The sequence below is a fragment of the Frieseomelitta varia genome, unplaced genomic scaffold (genome assembly GCF_011392965.1).
Source record: "Frieseomelitta varia isolate USP_RPSP 00005682 unplaced genomic scaffold, Fvar_1.2 scaffold_213, whole genome shotgun sequence".
Classification (NCBI taxonomy): Eukaryota; Metazoa; Arthropoda; class Insecta; order Hymenoptera; family Apidae; genus Frieseomelitta; species Frieseomelitta varia.
Window position 1 is genome coordinate 92,620 of NW_025109895.1, and position 14,905 is coordinate 107,524.

Here is a 14,905-nt window from a genome sequence, read left to right on the forward strand (position 1 = left end):
AACACCAGAAATTCTAAATTATAGCTATCGATAGACGTTCATAACTATATACGATATATTCGATTTAGAAAAATTACAAAATCGTTACTTACTCTTTTAAGTATAGGTTTCAAAATATTTTAAAGTCCCACATATAAAAAAAATGCTTTAAAAAATAGACAACGTGCAATTGAAATATCGGGTGTCAAGGCTCATATATAACTGTTGCTGTTCCTCTCTCTATGCGAAATGCACCAACCAGAAATACCGCATGTGTTCCAAAAATATCGTCACGTGCATTATAAGCAGAAAAAATGGCGAAAATGATATTTATCAATACTAAAAATTGCGATGTATGTAGATAATGTATGCATTAATTATTTGAATTAATAACGAATATATCTAAAACATGCTTAAAAGATCAAATCTTTTGAAAAGCATTAAAATATAATAAGCGAAGTGTTTTTCGAGAACTTTCGGAGGTAATATATACCTTTTTAAAGTTTTGCAAAGTAATAAGACATATATATATTCTAGATAACATTCAAATGCTTTGATATACATATATGATCATATTATACGTGAAGATTTACAATATTGAAAAATAATTACGCGTGAAAATCTTTGTCAGATATAAAATTAATAACATAAATTTAACAAAAACATTACATCCACGATATACATGAAATCTATGTATGATAACGAATTTTATCTATACATTGTATATTTTTTACATTATGGAACAAAGTAAAACGTGGTGTAAAATGTGATCGCGTTGATTATTTCTATTTATAATTACATAAATGATACGGAGCGCCAATAACAAGTATACTATCCTAATGAATGAAATAGGTAGTATGTTGACATTATTGTAGTTAATGAGTGAAGTGACAAAGCAATTTATGCTGTTTTTCAATTGATCATGTATCAATTATAAAACTATGAGATAATTATAAAATTATTTCACACCGAGATTTTTGAAATATATATTTTAACTAATCTTTAAATTACCTTTAATGCTGGAAATTTGTTCCTCGACGCTCTCACCTTGCCATGGATCTTCCTCAATTTGAATAATCCATCGAATTTTTCTTGGTTGCATCTGAAAAGAATATGTCATTTTCGTTTATAAAATAAAAAACTCTGTTCACAATAAATAACTTGTATAACATCAAACTGTACTAGATCAGTAGTTCACGCTAGTTTTAAAGTTGATATATCGGTATCGGTATATGATTATTTTTTACGGATAGAGTGTTTACAGATAATACGACTCGAATGAGTTTCTTCAAACACAATTTTAACCTTAACTTAACTAAATGTAATTTTGCACGACATATCTTTTCCAATGTATTTTGATTTTTGTAAATTATGTTAATAATTGAATAGTTTTTGTAAATTATATTCTTAAGAATTAAGCATTTTACTTTATTACTGCCTATTTAAAATTATAAGTTATCAAATATATAAGAAATGATTATAAAATAAATAGTACAATTTACAGATACGCTTTACAAAAATTAGATTATTATACCTACATAAAAATATCTAGTTTAAAAGAGAGAAAGATTTTTAAATATGACCGTATGTAATAAATTGATAAAGTATTATCGTAAAATATTATCGTCAATATAAAATTATGTTACGTGTGTGATTAGATGTTGATGATTAGATATACAGTAATTGAAGATTATATTGAAATGTAATTAATATTCCACTTGAATAAATCTATGAATATGCGAAATATGTAGAAATTACCTTAAATATAGTTAAAAAAGATCAGAAAACTATATTAACACGATCTACGTAGGATGACGTCTGAATACATTGCTGTTGCAGGCAATACTCGTTTCACACTGACAATGATTTGTCTGTCAACGGAAGTGACACTCTGTATTGTGACTATCTGGCGGTTCGTTGCATCGACCATGCGTGCTTGAATGTCGACTTTGCTAAGAAGAATTGTCAGAACTTCTACACCCACGGATCTGTTATATGTGTGGACAATCAGAATTTTCGACCACGAGATATTCTGACACAAGCACGAGTCAATCTTAAATTTTTCTCTGTTATGAACCACACCATTCACCGTCAAACACTTTAACATATCGGCATTATGAGTACAATTAAAATTGATTGAAGATAATGTTGAACAAATTTCTTTTATTACTTAATTTCGAAAAATTTTGTATCTATATTTTTCACAAAATAATTATTCTTTATAATAAGCTTAAATAATTAATATTAATTACTTAAATAATATTTAAATATTTAAATAATTAATGTTAAATTATTAATGTTTAAATACCTTACGTAAAAAGATATCTTAATAACTTATAAAATGTGATATTTAATCGTTAAGGTTTTAGATATTAAATGCAAACTATATGCCCAAATTTGAAATCAAGCTTTTATAGAAACTTAGAAAAACTATTTTTATTGTAATTTTATAACTCAAAATATTCCAACTCTGTAACTAAAAATTTTGAAATTTAAAATCAGATAAATCGATCTATGTGATCGATCAAATTATTCTCGAACGACGCATGCGTAGAAAATGTAGACATTTTTTTGTGTAGACAGAATAAGTCATTGAGCACGAGGTATTGACGAGCACGAGGTATTGACAAGCACAATCCGAATTCATTCAAAAAATAAAAATTAATTGCTAAAAATGTATTTAATGTATTATTTGAATGAAAATGGAGAACGAATATATACATTAAAGGTAATATATTTGTTAAAATGTACAAACATATGTAAAATGTATTTTGTTATATTATGTACATCATTTGTTTATAGAAAAAATGCATTATCTTTTTCTCTTGTTAATTCTATTTTGTATTTACAAATTGTAATTGTTTACATACGCAAATGAAAGCATTAAATTTTCACTTTGTAATATATATATTAACATTTATAACCTCACTTTTCTTTTTATTTATATATATATATAATTTTTTTTTATTTTCTAGAAAATCGATCCAAATGGAAAACCAACGCTATCGGCTCATCCAGGTAAATAACAACCATCTATAAAATTTTGCAACAAATTAATATAAAAAATTATTTCAGCTCGATTTTCTCCAGAAGATAAATATTCTAGAGAAAGGATAACATTAAAACGAAGATTTGGTTTGTTACTCACACAACAACCGCTACCTACTTATTAATAACTCTATGTTATAATTTATAATTAATACATATATATGCATGTTGTGATAATTATATGTGTATATATATATATATATATGTATATGATGTTAAATATAGCATAAAATTTCTTAAATATGTATGCTTAAAATATATCATATTTCTTGCTGCTTAAATAGGCAACTGAACTTTTAACGCCTACAATTTCCTCTTCTGATAATCTGAATGTCTGCTTTTCAATAACTCAACATGTTTATGTATTCATAACATTTATAATTACATTAGGGTGTAAATTATATTTGAAATATAATTGATACTTCATGTGTAATGGATTAATTATTTACTTTATGTAATAAAATCCTTTTTATTCAGAATTCATCTTAACATGTACATATAAAAAATAAAAGTTATATTTTAACCTATGATACAATGTCTAATTATTTTGAGTAAAATACAATTTATCAAATAATATTTCAATGAGATTACATGGAACTGACTTTAATATTTTAATCTTAATACTATGTCAGACATATTGTAGAATTTTAACAACTATTTATGTTGTTTAAAAAATCAACACCTTTTGAAATGATATATATATATATATATATAATAAAATCATTATTGCAAACTCAAAACTTATACCAACATTCCATGACATTCATAATTTCCATTAAATATATCAGTCTAAACTTAAAGTGCAGAATAACAATGTATACTATTATGTATACATACACTATTTAACATATTCAAATATTTTTATATACACATGTTCAAAGATATGTATATATACATATATGCATATCTTCAATTTGTTTTTTATCACTTAAAAACGTTAACATTAAATGTTATTTTAATTGCAAACAAAATGAAAAATATATCTAATAATTTATTCATATTTGATTATCTATCTGTTAATTAATAAATAATGTGGAAATAAACTTTACTGTTATATTTTCCTAAAATATATTTTATATTATATTGAAAAATATTTTTTTATCTTATAAATGTCAAATTCTGATATTTTCTAACATATAAATATCATACTGAGTATTATAATAATCTTATTTACACAATGAATGATTAAATCAAAGATGATTTCCTAATTAACATGGCAATATAATGATACTTTTTGCAATATTCATATTTTGAATAATGAAATTAAGAAGTAAATGTAATATAAATAACATATATATCTTGTTCCTTTTATATACTTACATATACTTACATTTTTCACAAATATTAGAATTAGATACAGAACACAGCTTTAGCCTTAAGATGTTAATTACTTTTTGTGATGCTTTTGTATTGTTTGTATTGCACAAACTATATCATTTCTAATACTTATTCAATATTATGAGTATATTCTGAAGAAACTTTTGTACAAATTTTACAGAACTGCATTTAACAAAAAAATTAAATATTCGATTATCTTACAATTAAAATAACATAATCTGTAAGAATTTCAAGATTGAATGAAATTATCACAAATATTATCGTAAATCTAGCACATAGAATTATGTAAAAAATTAAATATTTGGAATATAAGAAACAATTTAAAGAAACTATATTATTATAGGTATATGATGGAAAAATTATAAGTATGTACTTTAAAATAAAAATAACAAATTTTTACAACTTATTTCATTCAGAGTAAATCGAACAGAGAAATATGTTGATTGAATTTTACACGTGGACTATACAATATCAAAAAATGAATATTGTTCAATAAGTTCACTAGAATACAAATCACATTACTGCACAAAAGAAACATTATATTGTAGCAGTATTTTTTAACTATGAAATTTCTGAATTTTACCTACTGCTCAAATATTGTCATATTATTTCTTTGCTTGTAATAATGGCAAAACTTAAATTTATAGTTGCTTATTATTAATAAAAATAAACAATGCTGCAAATTGAAATTTGTTTTTTGAACAAATAAATTTTGAACAATATATATAAATTTTATTTGTCCAGAATCCAAATTTCAATTAAAAAATATAAAAATATAAACAAACTAGTATAATGATGATTGATAAATTAATAATAATAATATTATATGTATACGTATATAGTCTGCATTGTAGAAATATACCAAACAACGTAGAAATTGTCTTGATCAACGTGCATACAATTTGCATTTTATAATGCCATAGGTGTATTTTTACATTTTTAATATCAATATTTGCATTTAGTTTGCTTCTGAAGGTGCTGCTGGTAGAACATGAACTTGCTGTGCTTTACTAGCATTATAAACTTGGCCAGGACTGAATGGTTCTAGTCTTGAACTAGAAGCTATTTCACTTTTACGAATCATATCTTAAAAATGTTAATAAATGTTAATAATATGAAGTTATACAAATATAAAAAAAAATTACACAAATATACCTTTAATATTTAAGTATTAGAATACCTACCACTTTTGGATTCTGGTGCTGGGATATAGCGAGACAATCTAACAACAGGAAGGGGTAAATAACCACTGGTTAATGGCATCACGTCCAATGTGACGCTTTGTTTTTCTAAAACTTCCAAAGACACAATACCAGCAGTACGACCACATACAGCCCACATGGTTTGATCAGCAAGAACCTCGTACATTAATTGTGGTGAAGGACTTGGATTTGGACTAGGTAACATACGTGTTACTGTAAGATAAAGATGGCACATACTACCAGCACGACAAAATTCACCTCCATTTCCAGCTGCTTCAACTTTTGAAGACACTGTAAATAAAGTCTGGAAAATGATATTATAAATAGAAACTCACCTTTTTGAAATATTTAAAAACTAAATTTTATATTTTATATTTTACTATAATTAAATTACTCATAAAGCAAATTTTTACATAAGTTACAAGAATACATTTTTGATACTTATTAAACTTATTTTAAACTTATTAACCAAAGAAATAATTATATTCTTACCACATAATCTGTAATATCAAAATTGCATCTATAAAGACTCGATGCTTTTTCCATTCTTTGTAAATTATGAATTTGCAAAGGATCGTCATTACTATTTAAATCATTCTGATCTTCAGTATCATTGATTGGTATATATTTTACACGAAAATCAGTCTTTATTGGTATCAAAGACTTCTCATCTTTACCAATTTCAAGCTCCCACATAAATGATACATTTATTCCATTACCTATTACTAATCTCTGACCAGCAATAGGATTTAAACTTCTAAAGTTAACATCTATTGATGTTACTGTTGTTAATTCTGGCTCAATTAATTGCAGATGTTGATTTGTTAATCCTGTTACAATTATTTGGAGAAATTTTCTTTGTTTTGCTGTATGAAGTTTCATATTTGACATAAGTGGCGGACCAAAATGTAGAGGTATGCTTTCCTCTGAACCCCATGGACATTGTATATTCAACTAGAAAAATTTAATATTATATATTTTTTTTTAAATTATGTGTATTTTTTTGCATACAATTATCGATTATTTTTAAATTTTATGCAGAAAAGCATACCTTATGTTCCATTGATAAAGAATCTTTTTTTGGTGGTAATTCAGCTAAAACTTTGAACTTTAATCGTATTGTTTGAAATGGTTCACAAAGTGGCAGTGATATTTCTAATTCTTTAGACATTGTTTCTTGTGAATTATCAATTTGTATTATTAATCCTCTAGACGTACGTAATTTAAGTTTCATTTCCTTTGTTATTTTTATACTCCCACTCATAATCACTAATTCTATGTCTTGAACAAGGCCTGCTAATAAGTCTCTACCACATTTCATGGAAATTGTAGGCTGAGTCTTAGCTACTTCGTAACATAACCGAGGATTTAAAATAGGTGACAAAAATTCCAATTTTTCCTCAATTATTAATGATATTTGACCAACTTTATAAAAACCAGGCTGATCAACACACCTAGTTAATGTAAACGTATTCATACCTGGTTTCATAATAAATTCATCACAGGATAGTGCTTTGCTAAAATCACCTTTTGCATTTACTGATGGTTTCCTATGTTTTGTACTGTCAGAACGTCTTACAATAGGCTTAGTATTTCTGTGTAAGACACTAGCTGATCCGAGGCTTTTATCTTCTTTATAATCTAAATATGAATATACTTGTAATTGAAGTAAACTTGGATCAAATGGTTTCATATCTTCTAGAGTACATTTCGATAATAGTGGAATTAATGGTTCAGGTGGTAATCTTGAACCTTTTTTTTTATTAGATGATAAAGGTTTCTGAATTTCTTCAACAGATATAGACGCTTTAGTACACTTTACTTCTCTAGGAAATAAATTTTGCATATATATTTCGATATTAACCACACAGTCTTGCACTACTTTATCCATCACTTTAACTTCCATGCTGAGTACTACAAAAGCACATCCAAGTTCTACGAGTAAGGGTTGTGGTGATGAGATCATTTTCATATACCCAAACATTTCTTCAAAATAAGTATTACGAACAGTAACATGTAATACATCCAAACTAGCGATAGCAGCACATACTTTTGTGTATTTCTCAACATCGTCCATTCTTTTGTAACACTGAGCCAATTCAAGCTGAGTTTGTGCTGCTAAGTGCCTCCAACCTTCGTCAGTGTACGTTTTTAAGGCGTCCGATAAAAATGCAACAGCTTTTTGATTCTCTCCAAGTTCACTATAAAATTGTGCTAATTCTTTCCCGATTAATCGAGCTGATCGAATTCGGCCTACATGTTTGTAAGTACCCATAGCTAATTCTGCATGTTCAAGATATTGTTTCTTAAATGCCTCTTTCGACGAAAGTGCTTCTTTTAATTTATCAGTAGGTGTTAATTTTCCTTCTATCTGTGATTCAGAATCTCCCATTCCAGCTATCAAATAAACAACTGTGTGTAATTGTTCACTAGATGGTTCACTTCCAGGCATTAAACCACATAATTTTCCTAAATTTCCCAACTAAAATAAATTCCATAATTCATAATATTATTAATAAAATCTATAGTATTATTTATATAATTTCTACAATTTATACTACAACCAATATGTCTGAAAACTTACTTTATCCCTAGCAAGAGCCCATAAACTCGCGGTATGTAAGGAGCAAAGATCTAGTTGTTGATTATTATCAATATTATAAGATGATAATTGACAAGCTTGAAGTATTTCTAATGCACAAAGAAAAGACCAACATTCAATGGATCCTTCAGGTCGTTGAACTTCTAATATACGTAATTCACTTAATGTATTATGAACAAATGATAAGCACCTTTGCGCAACCTAAATTAAAATATAATTGTATGTTTATATTCATAGTAAAATTAAACTTTTTGCAAATAAAAACAATTTTAATATATACCAACCTCCCATGGTTTGTTAAGTGATAATAACATGGCACATTGTCTACTAAATAAATAACTTCTAAGATCTAATAATGATGCTTTACATTCAGCCAGAAGGTTTCTTAAATGATGATTTGTACCATTACTTAAATTAACACCACCCCAGTTATTTAATGGGGTTTGAAATAAATTTAACCAGATTGGTGTATCTGCAAATTTTTAAATAATTAATTTCATAATTTAAAAAAAATGAATAATAAGAAAGAGAAAATGAAATATCATACCTCCTACATTTGAATTAAGCACAAACTGTGTAAAGAGAGCATCCAATTCATCATATTGTACTAATGCTTCATCATATAATCCTAACATTTGTAAAACAAATGCAAGTTCTTCCTGAAATAATGAATTAACGTTAATAATGATATTTGAATTAATACTTGATTAAAATTTACCTGCAGTAGGAAATAGTGACAGAAATTCCAGTTTGGATGATTTCTATTTTCTCTTTGTTCTCTAATAATATCTTCAAAGTGAGATAGTCTTTTATCATATGCAACAAGCATTAAATAACGTATACGGCTAACTAAACTTCTCCATGATTCAGCTGAACGCATCTCTGACTTTATCGGATTTATTACAGAACAACATCTATATAATACATTAAACATAAGATGTAATAAAGGAATAATATGTAAAAAGAAAAATCCAACATTCATTGAATAATTATTACTTCACCTATCACCATTTTTAGCAGCAAAATCACTACGAATTTTATCTAAAACCGTTGTCCTAGGTAATAACTTATTAGTTTTTTTTATATCATAAGTTTCCACTATAACAATCATCCAATCTTGAATATGATACTGTGTTAATATCTTCAACCAGTTATCTATGTCTTCTCTAATGCTTGCTTTATAAGTATCTACATCCTGTAATCTCAATATACATAATTAGACAAATATGAAAGTACATATTAAACTCATGAGATATTTTAGTAATTTTAATATTAACCAACTTACAGAACATTCAGTCCAATAGATATGAAATATTGGCTGCTTTATCAAGTGCCAATCTTTCTCAGTTGGCAGAACATCCTTAGAAAATGGCAAAAATGTTGCTCCAAGTTTGACTTGTTTAACTGGTCTACTAAATGATCTACGCCATTCCACCATATCGACAGATATGGCTTGAAGCAAACTGTTTTCCAATGTAGAAAATAATTTTTCATCTCCTGCATCTATATTGGAAAAGTCATTAAAATAAACTAAAGTAATATAAACAAATATTTTATATATATATATATATAGTTTAATAAGTGTTTCATCATTCAGATAAATAATTGATATACAACAAAACTGAAACACTATACATAAAAAAAAATATTTACTATAAAAAGAAAGAATTAACCTATTTAAAATAACATATGTTCATCAATGATAAATGCTAATTATTTAGAAAGTCTTAAATATTGCTGAAAAATTATTATTATGAGCTATGTAATCTAAAACATATAATATCGTATCACGAACAATCCTGATTTAAAAAAAATGTCAGTTTGTCAAAAAGATTGACAGTTTGTTAAGGGCGTAAATAATAATATCTAACAATGTCACCATAAAGAGGTTACATATATTAATATTTTGAACTTACACGTGATAATTGGTTTAATATCCATAAAGGTATTTGATCTATATTCACCACCCAAAGACGACCCCCCATTGCAATTCATTTCTAAAGATTGGCAGTTGCTTCGCGAACTTGCTTTTAATCATTACATTAACTTTACGTCACTTTTATTACTTTATACAAAAATTATTTTTCAATTTATCTTGAAATAAAATATCCAATATTTTAATGTTCTCTTTGTATTAAGCTCGGGATGATAGCTTTATTCGTCACAAATGGATAAAGATTCAACATAATACAATAAATCAAACATTTTATTTAAATTCTCCTGATAAGTTCTATTGAGGTTGGAATTGAGATCTTCGTTTAACATGTCTTGTAATATCGATAGTTTTGAAGCTCTCGATATCTCGTATTGAATGTGTTGTTTGTTGCAATCTTCCATTCAGTGAAACTTTGTATCGTCTAATTCCGTTAATATATGTAATTTTGTATAATAATAATTATTGAATTAACTTATAATAATTATTGAAGTAAAATAATTGTTATTTAACATAAACTGATGTAATATTTGTTTCTCTTAAGAGTATTATATTTCCGTGATACTTGAAATATTATTTGTGTTTATTTCAGGTTAATGAAATAATTTCTAAATATTTCAAATTTTATAATTTATAAAAGCTCCAAAAATAACTCAAAAAGAAATGTCTCAGAGAAAAATAATTAATAAAATACCAGGCGATTTACCACCTCCTTCCAGAAAAGAAAGTCAAGGATACATAGAAAATTTAGGAAGCAAACAAAAATTTGAACTAGAGGAATTACTAGAAAGACAAAATAAAATCCTGAGTAATAAGTAAGTAAGATTTAAGATATAAGCTATACTTTTTATTAGACTATTTTAGTAAAACATATATACTTTTATTTTAGAATATTTATATTAAAGTTGCCAGACAAAGGAGAAAAAATCAAATCTTTTCATGATAAAATATTGAAAGAACTAGAACATAAAAATGAAGTTGAAAAGGCAGCCAATCTTTTGTCAAGATTAAATTTAGCATCTGAGGGTAAAGCTGCTATGAATGAATTAGAATGGACAGGCAAATATACCGAAACCAGAGATACTGTCAAAGTTGTTGAACTTGATAGTGATGATGAAGAAGATCCTTTAAAAATATTGGCTCAAGTAAGTTATTTATAAACTATGTTATATTGACATGTCCATGTTTATTATTTTGTTTATTATTATTAGCCTACAGGATGTGGTGTTCATAGAAAGAAAATTGTACATTTACCACCAGAGGAAAATTTAATTAAGCCAGAAGATTTAGCAGAAATAGAATCTTTTAAAATAAAAGCTTCTGACCACATTGCATACATTATTAATAAAGTAGAAAACTCTCCAGAAAATAAGAAAGAACCATTCAAGCCATATAAAACAACTAAGACTAATGTACATGATCCAGAAAAAGAAAAACAAAGAAAACAAAATAAAAATTGGGAAGTTACAGCAGCAACACCACCTCTTATAGTTTATGGTGCTGCAAAAGTTATTAATCTAAACGAATCTCTACAGTTACAAAAAGAACAAGCTGATAAATTTCATGTAATTAAGTTTTGTAATATTGTAAATATTTATAAAGGATGTATATTATACATAAATTTGTAATATTTTTTAGATGATACAAGTTAAACACGCAGCTGAAAGATTAGTTGAACAACTTGGTTCACATAATATTGGTCCTCCACCTGCAAATGTAGGTACTTATCGTCTTCAAGATGAAAAAGAATCTGATTTCTCTACCTCGGATGAAGAAGAAAATGAAGTACATGATGATGAAGATAACGACAAAGCAGGAACTGTTGTTTTTAAAGTAGATAGTATAGAAAGTAAATTTATCTTGTATTAATTTACGTATATAAATATTTTATATATGAATAAATTGATGAATCTTAAGATATAATCTAAAGATTATAGTATTAAAATGTATGCTTTTTATACAGAATTATATTGAGAATATTGTAAGGATATACAGGGTTACGATGTTCTCTACAGAGGTAGAAAAAAAATTATGTTTGTTTAATCTAAAATGACCTTGATTTAGCTATGAAAACAAACAATTTTCGAAATTTTTTTTATTGACACCTACTGTACACCCTGTACCATTCAACTTTTGTTCGAAACTTTTTTTTTTGTCAGATGGCACCCTGTATATGTCTGTCCTTGTCGCACACTGTTGCTCTCCTTGTCTATCGCGGCTATAAGTCTGTCCTTGTCACACGCTGTTGCTCTGTCTACCGCGGCTATATGTCTGTCCTTGTCGCACGTTAGTGCCTTCCTTGTCTAATGACGCTAGACAAAGAAAGCAATAGTGTGCGACAAGGACACTCTTCGATCTATTGAAAAAAAAATTCAACTTTTTACACACACGTCTTTGGCGATTGTATTACTCTAATTAGAGCCTTAGCTTTCTTTTCATACCTCATTTGATCCGGAAAATGCAGAAATAAGTATTTTTATAAATAATTAGTACCACTGAGCTACCGCTAGATGGCGCCACCATGTCCATTTTTGTGACAGTTCGCACTAATTATAAAAAAAACCTAATTAAGAAGAATAATTTGCCAACTTTTTGATATGCCTCTTTAAAATTAATTTCCCCGCTTTCTTTCTATGTGTGTTTTGTTCTGGAAAAACGTGTGTGTGAAAAGTTGAATTCTTTTTCCAATAGATCGAAGGATGTCCTTGTCGCACACTGTTGCTTTCCCTGTCTAGCAGCATTAGACAGGGAGCACTAGCGTGCGACGAGGACAGACATATAACCGCGGTAGACAAGGAGAGCAATAGCGTGCGACAAGGACAGATATATATGTACAGTCATTGCAACAAAGTGTTTATGTAGCTTTATTATTTTTACATTTTTCATATTAATTATATCCAAAATTGTTAATAATTTCTGTGTACGGCGCGGTAGCCTTTGCAACCGTTTGCCCAGCTTGTTTGGTAAGTTTCTGAAACAAGGAAAATAACATAAAATAGTTTTTGCCATATCATTTATACTTGCCATATTTTTAAATATACCTTAAGTTTATCTCTTTTTTGAACTTCGAGAATTGATCTAACTCTTCTCTTGTTCTCCAATGTACGTACAACGGCCTTATACTTCCATCCAACTTCATGAGATAATCTACCTACATGACAGTACTTAAAAAAAAAAAGTATTGCATTAGTATCGTATGATATTTTTATACAATATATTTATGTACATTTTCTTATTATTTACTCAGCTAAATGTAACATCACAAAATATATCAGGCGCAAATTACCTTACCATCATTGTAAAAAATCTAGATAATTTACTATATAAGTAATTAGTTTCATTTTACCTTTCTACCAGGTTTAAGACACATAACTCTCATGGCACCTGGCACAACAAAACGTTTTCTGCGATCATATGGGGGTGGACAACCTTCGTATACCTTTAACCTCCTAAGAGCATCCTTTCCCCGTTGTGTTTTGTGTGGGATCATTCCTATGAATTCAATGGTACTTTTAGTTAAACACACAGCATATTGTAAAATATGTGTATTAGGTTATTTAATTATTTAAATATAATTAATCTCATATAAATGTCATTTTCATGATACCATCAAATAATGTAGGTAATATACACATAATCATTGATTAATATAAAACTACAAAATTCTGTTAAATGACAAACATTTTAACATACCACGAACTGTTTTCCAGAGTATTTTACTGGGAGCACGGAAATGAAAAGGTCCACGAGCTGGATTTACATTACATCTTTTACGTAAAAATGACATAAATTTTAGCTTGTTCCTAGAATAAAATATTTATATAAAATGAATTTCAATAATTCACACAACATTAAAAGACTTTTTAAAAATATATATGTACATTTACATAAATCGTAATATAATTTAATACAATGTTTAATTTTACTAACCTGAAGAAATTACCGGATATATTAAGTTGTTCACTACGAACAACAATTACTTTATTGCCCTGTAGAATCGTTTTGGCAATTATAGCTGACAAACGACCAAGTAAATGGCCACGGCCATCAATTAATATTGGCTAAAAACATGTAATTACAATAATTAATATCTTATTCGTTTTACATATAAGTATTATACAAGAAATATTTGTAGCACTGAGTTTTTAGTTTTACTGAAAATTTAAATTGCATAAATATATATACGATTATAAATAACAAACGTGTCAATTGACGAATTTAAAATTAAAATAATTATTTCTAGAATATCATATAATTAATATATACATGTACTATTTTAATACCGAAAAACAATTAAATATAAAACTTATATCATTATAGAAGGAAATATAATAAATAACATAGTAAGAAAACACGTGTACTGAAAATGATACAATAAATGAATATATTTCTAAATAATTAATTTCAAGTCGAAAAGATATTTCTAAAACTTTTGTACGTAATGTATAGATTAAAACAAATATATTATATAATATAAATTATCTTACAGGACTTGAAATACTAAAACTTAACAAACATACCTTATTACTGAAGCCAGTCATTTTGTCACTCTACCGGAAAAGAACATGTACGTTGACGAGAACGTTGTGAGTGCGACCTCTTACCGGAAGATATTCTGATGATATTCTCAGGGCATCCAACATTATATCTTTTTTCCTAAATCGAAGCATGAAACACATAATTCATCATTAAAATATTAGTAAAATATTATTATTACTTTATATCGTATTATATTTTATAGTTTTTTATTTGAAGAAAGTTTTTATGCATTGTAATAATGCATTTAATTTAAATTAACATTTT

At 27.1% G+C, this 14,905-nt stretch overlaps 5 protein-coding genes across 6 annotated transcripts in view; 2 read left to right on the plus strand and 3 right to left on the minus strand.

Annotated features, from left to right (window-relative positions):
- The window catches only part of LOC122527210 (dystrophin-like), a gene marked incomplete at its 3' end in the record, with an annotated part of 86,765 nt that extends 84,858 nt beyond the window's left edge, over nt 1–1,907 (minus strand). The window contains exons 1-2 of the mRNA XM_043651192.1: nt 1,738–1,907; nt 991–1,081 (exon numbers count right to left, since the gene is read on the minus strand). Coding sequence (XP_043507127.1) covers nt 991–1,081 — 91 coding nt within the window. The remainder of the gene's footprint in view (nt 1–990; nt 1,082–1,737) is intronic.
- A 628-nt stretch (nt 1,908–2,535) lies between these two features.
- On the plus strand, nt 2,536–3,555 carry LOC122527205 (H/ACA ribonucleoprotein complex subunit 3). Its single transcript, XM_043651187.1, has 3 exons — nt 2,536–2,707; nt 2,955–2,997; nt 3,055–3,555. The coding sequence occupies exons 1-3, from the start codon at nt 2,654–2,656 to the stop codon at nt 3,150–3,152; spliced, it is 195 nt and encodes a 64-aa protein (XP_043507122.1). The 5' UTR covers nt 2,536–2,653; the 3' UTR covers nt 3,153–3,555.
- Nucleotides 3,556–4,156: 601 nt separating this feature from the next.
- On the minus strand, nt 4,157–10,441 carry LOC122527206 (trafficking protein particle complex subunit 10). Of its 2 annotated transcripts, XM_043651188.1 has the most exons (11): nt 10,086–10,437; nt 9,455–9,672; nt 9,171–9,364; nt 8,888–9,083; nt 8,717–8,828; nt 8,454–8,641; nt 8,152–8,370; nt 6,619–8,049; nt 6,060–6,521; nt 5,550–5,871; nt 4,157–5,451 (listed from the first exon to the last, which is right to left on the minus strand). In XM_043651188.1, the coding sequence occupies exons 1-11, from the start codon at nt 10,162–10,164 to the stop codon at nt 5,324–5,326; spliced, it is 3,549 nt and encodes a 1,182-aa protein (XP_043507123.1). In that variant the 5' UTR covers nt 10,165–10,437; the 3' UTR covers nt 4,157–5,323. The 2 variants fall into 2 exon arrangements, with proteins under 2 accessions (XP_043507123.1, XP_043507124.1); XM_043651189.1 differs by lacking the exon at nt 4,157–5,451 and having other exon boundaries at nt 5,644–5,858; nt 10,086–10,441.
- A 23-nt stretch (nt 10,442–10,464) lies between these two features.
- On the plus strand, nt 10,465–12,018 carry LOC122527207 (DNA-directed RNA polymerase II subunit GRINL1A). The gene is made up of 5 exons (XM_043651190.1): nt 10,465–10,544; nt 10,695–10,917; nt 10,992–11,247; nt 11,314–11,667; nt 11,741–12,018. Exons 2-5 carry the CDS (start codon nt 10,766–10,768, stop codon nt 11,969–11,971), a joined length of 993 nt encoding a protein of 330 aa, XP_043507125.1. The 5' UTR covers nt 10,465–10,544; nt 10,695–10,765; the 3' UTR covers nt 11,972–12,018.
- Nucleotides 12,019–12,950: 932 nt separating this feature from the next.
- On the minus strand, nt 12,951–14,758 carry LOC122527208 (60S ribosomal protein L13a). Its single transcript, XM_043651191.1, has 6 exons — nt 14,623–14,758; nt 14,033–14,163; nt 13,796–13,905; nt 13,449–13,594; nt 13,144–13,266; nt 12,951–13,073 (listed from the first exon to the last, which is right to left on the minus strand). Exons 1-6 carry the CDS (start codon nt 14,641–14,643, stop codon nt 12,990–12,992), a joined length of 615 nt encoding a protein of 204 aa, XP_043507126.1. The 5' UTR covers nt 14,644–14,758; the 3' UTR covers nt 12,951–12,989.
- Nucleotides 14,759–14,905: the final 147 nt, after the last annotated feature.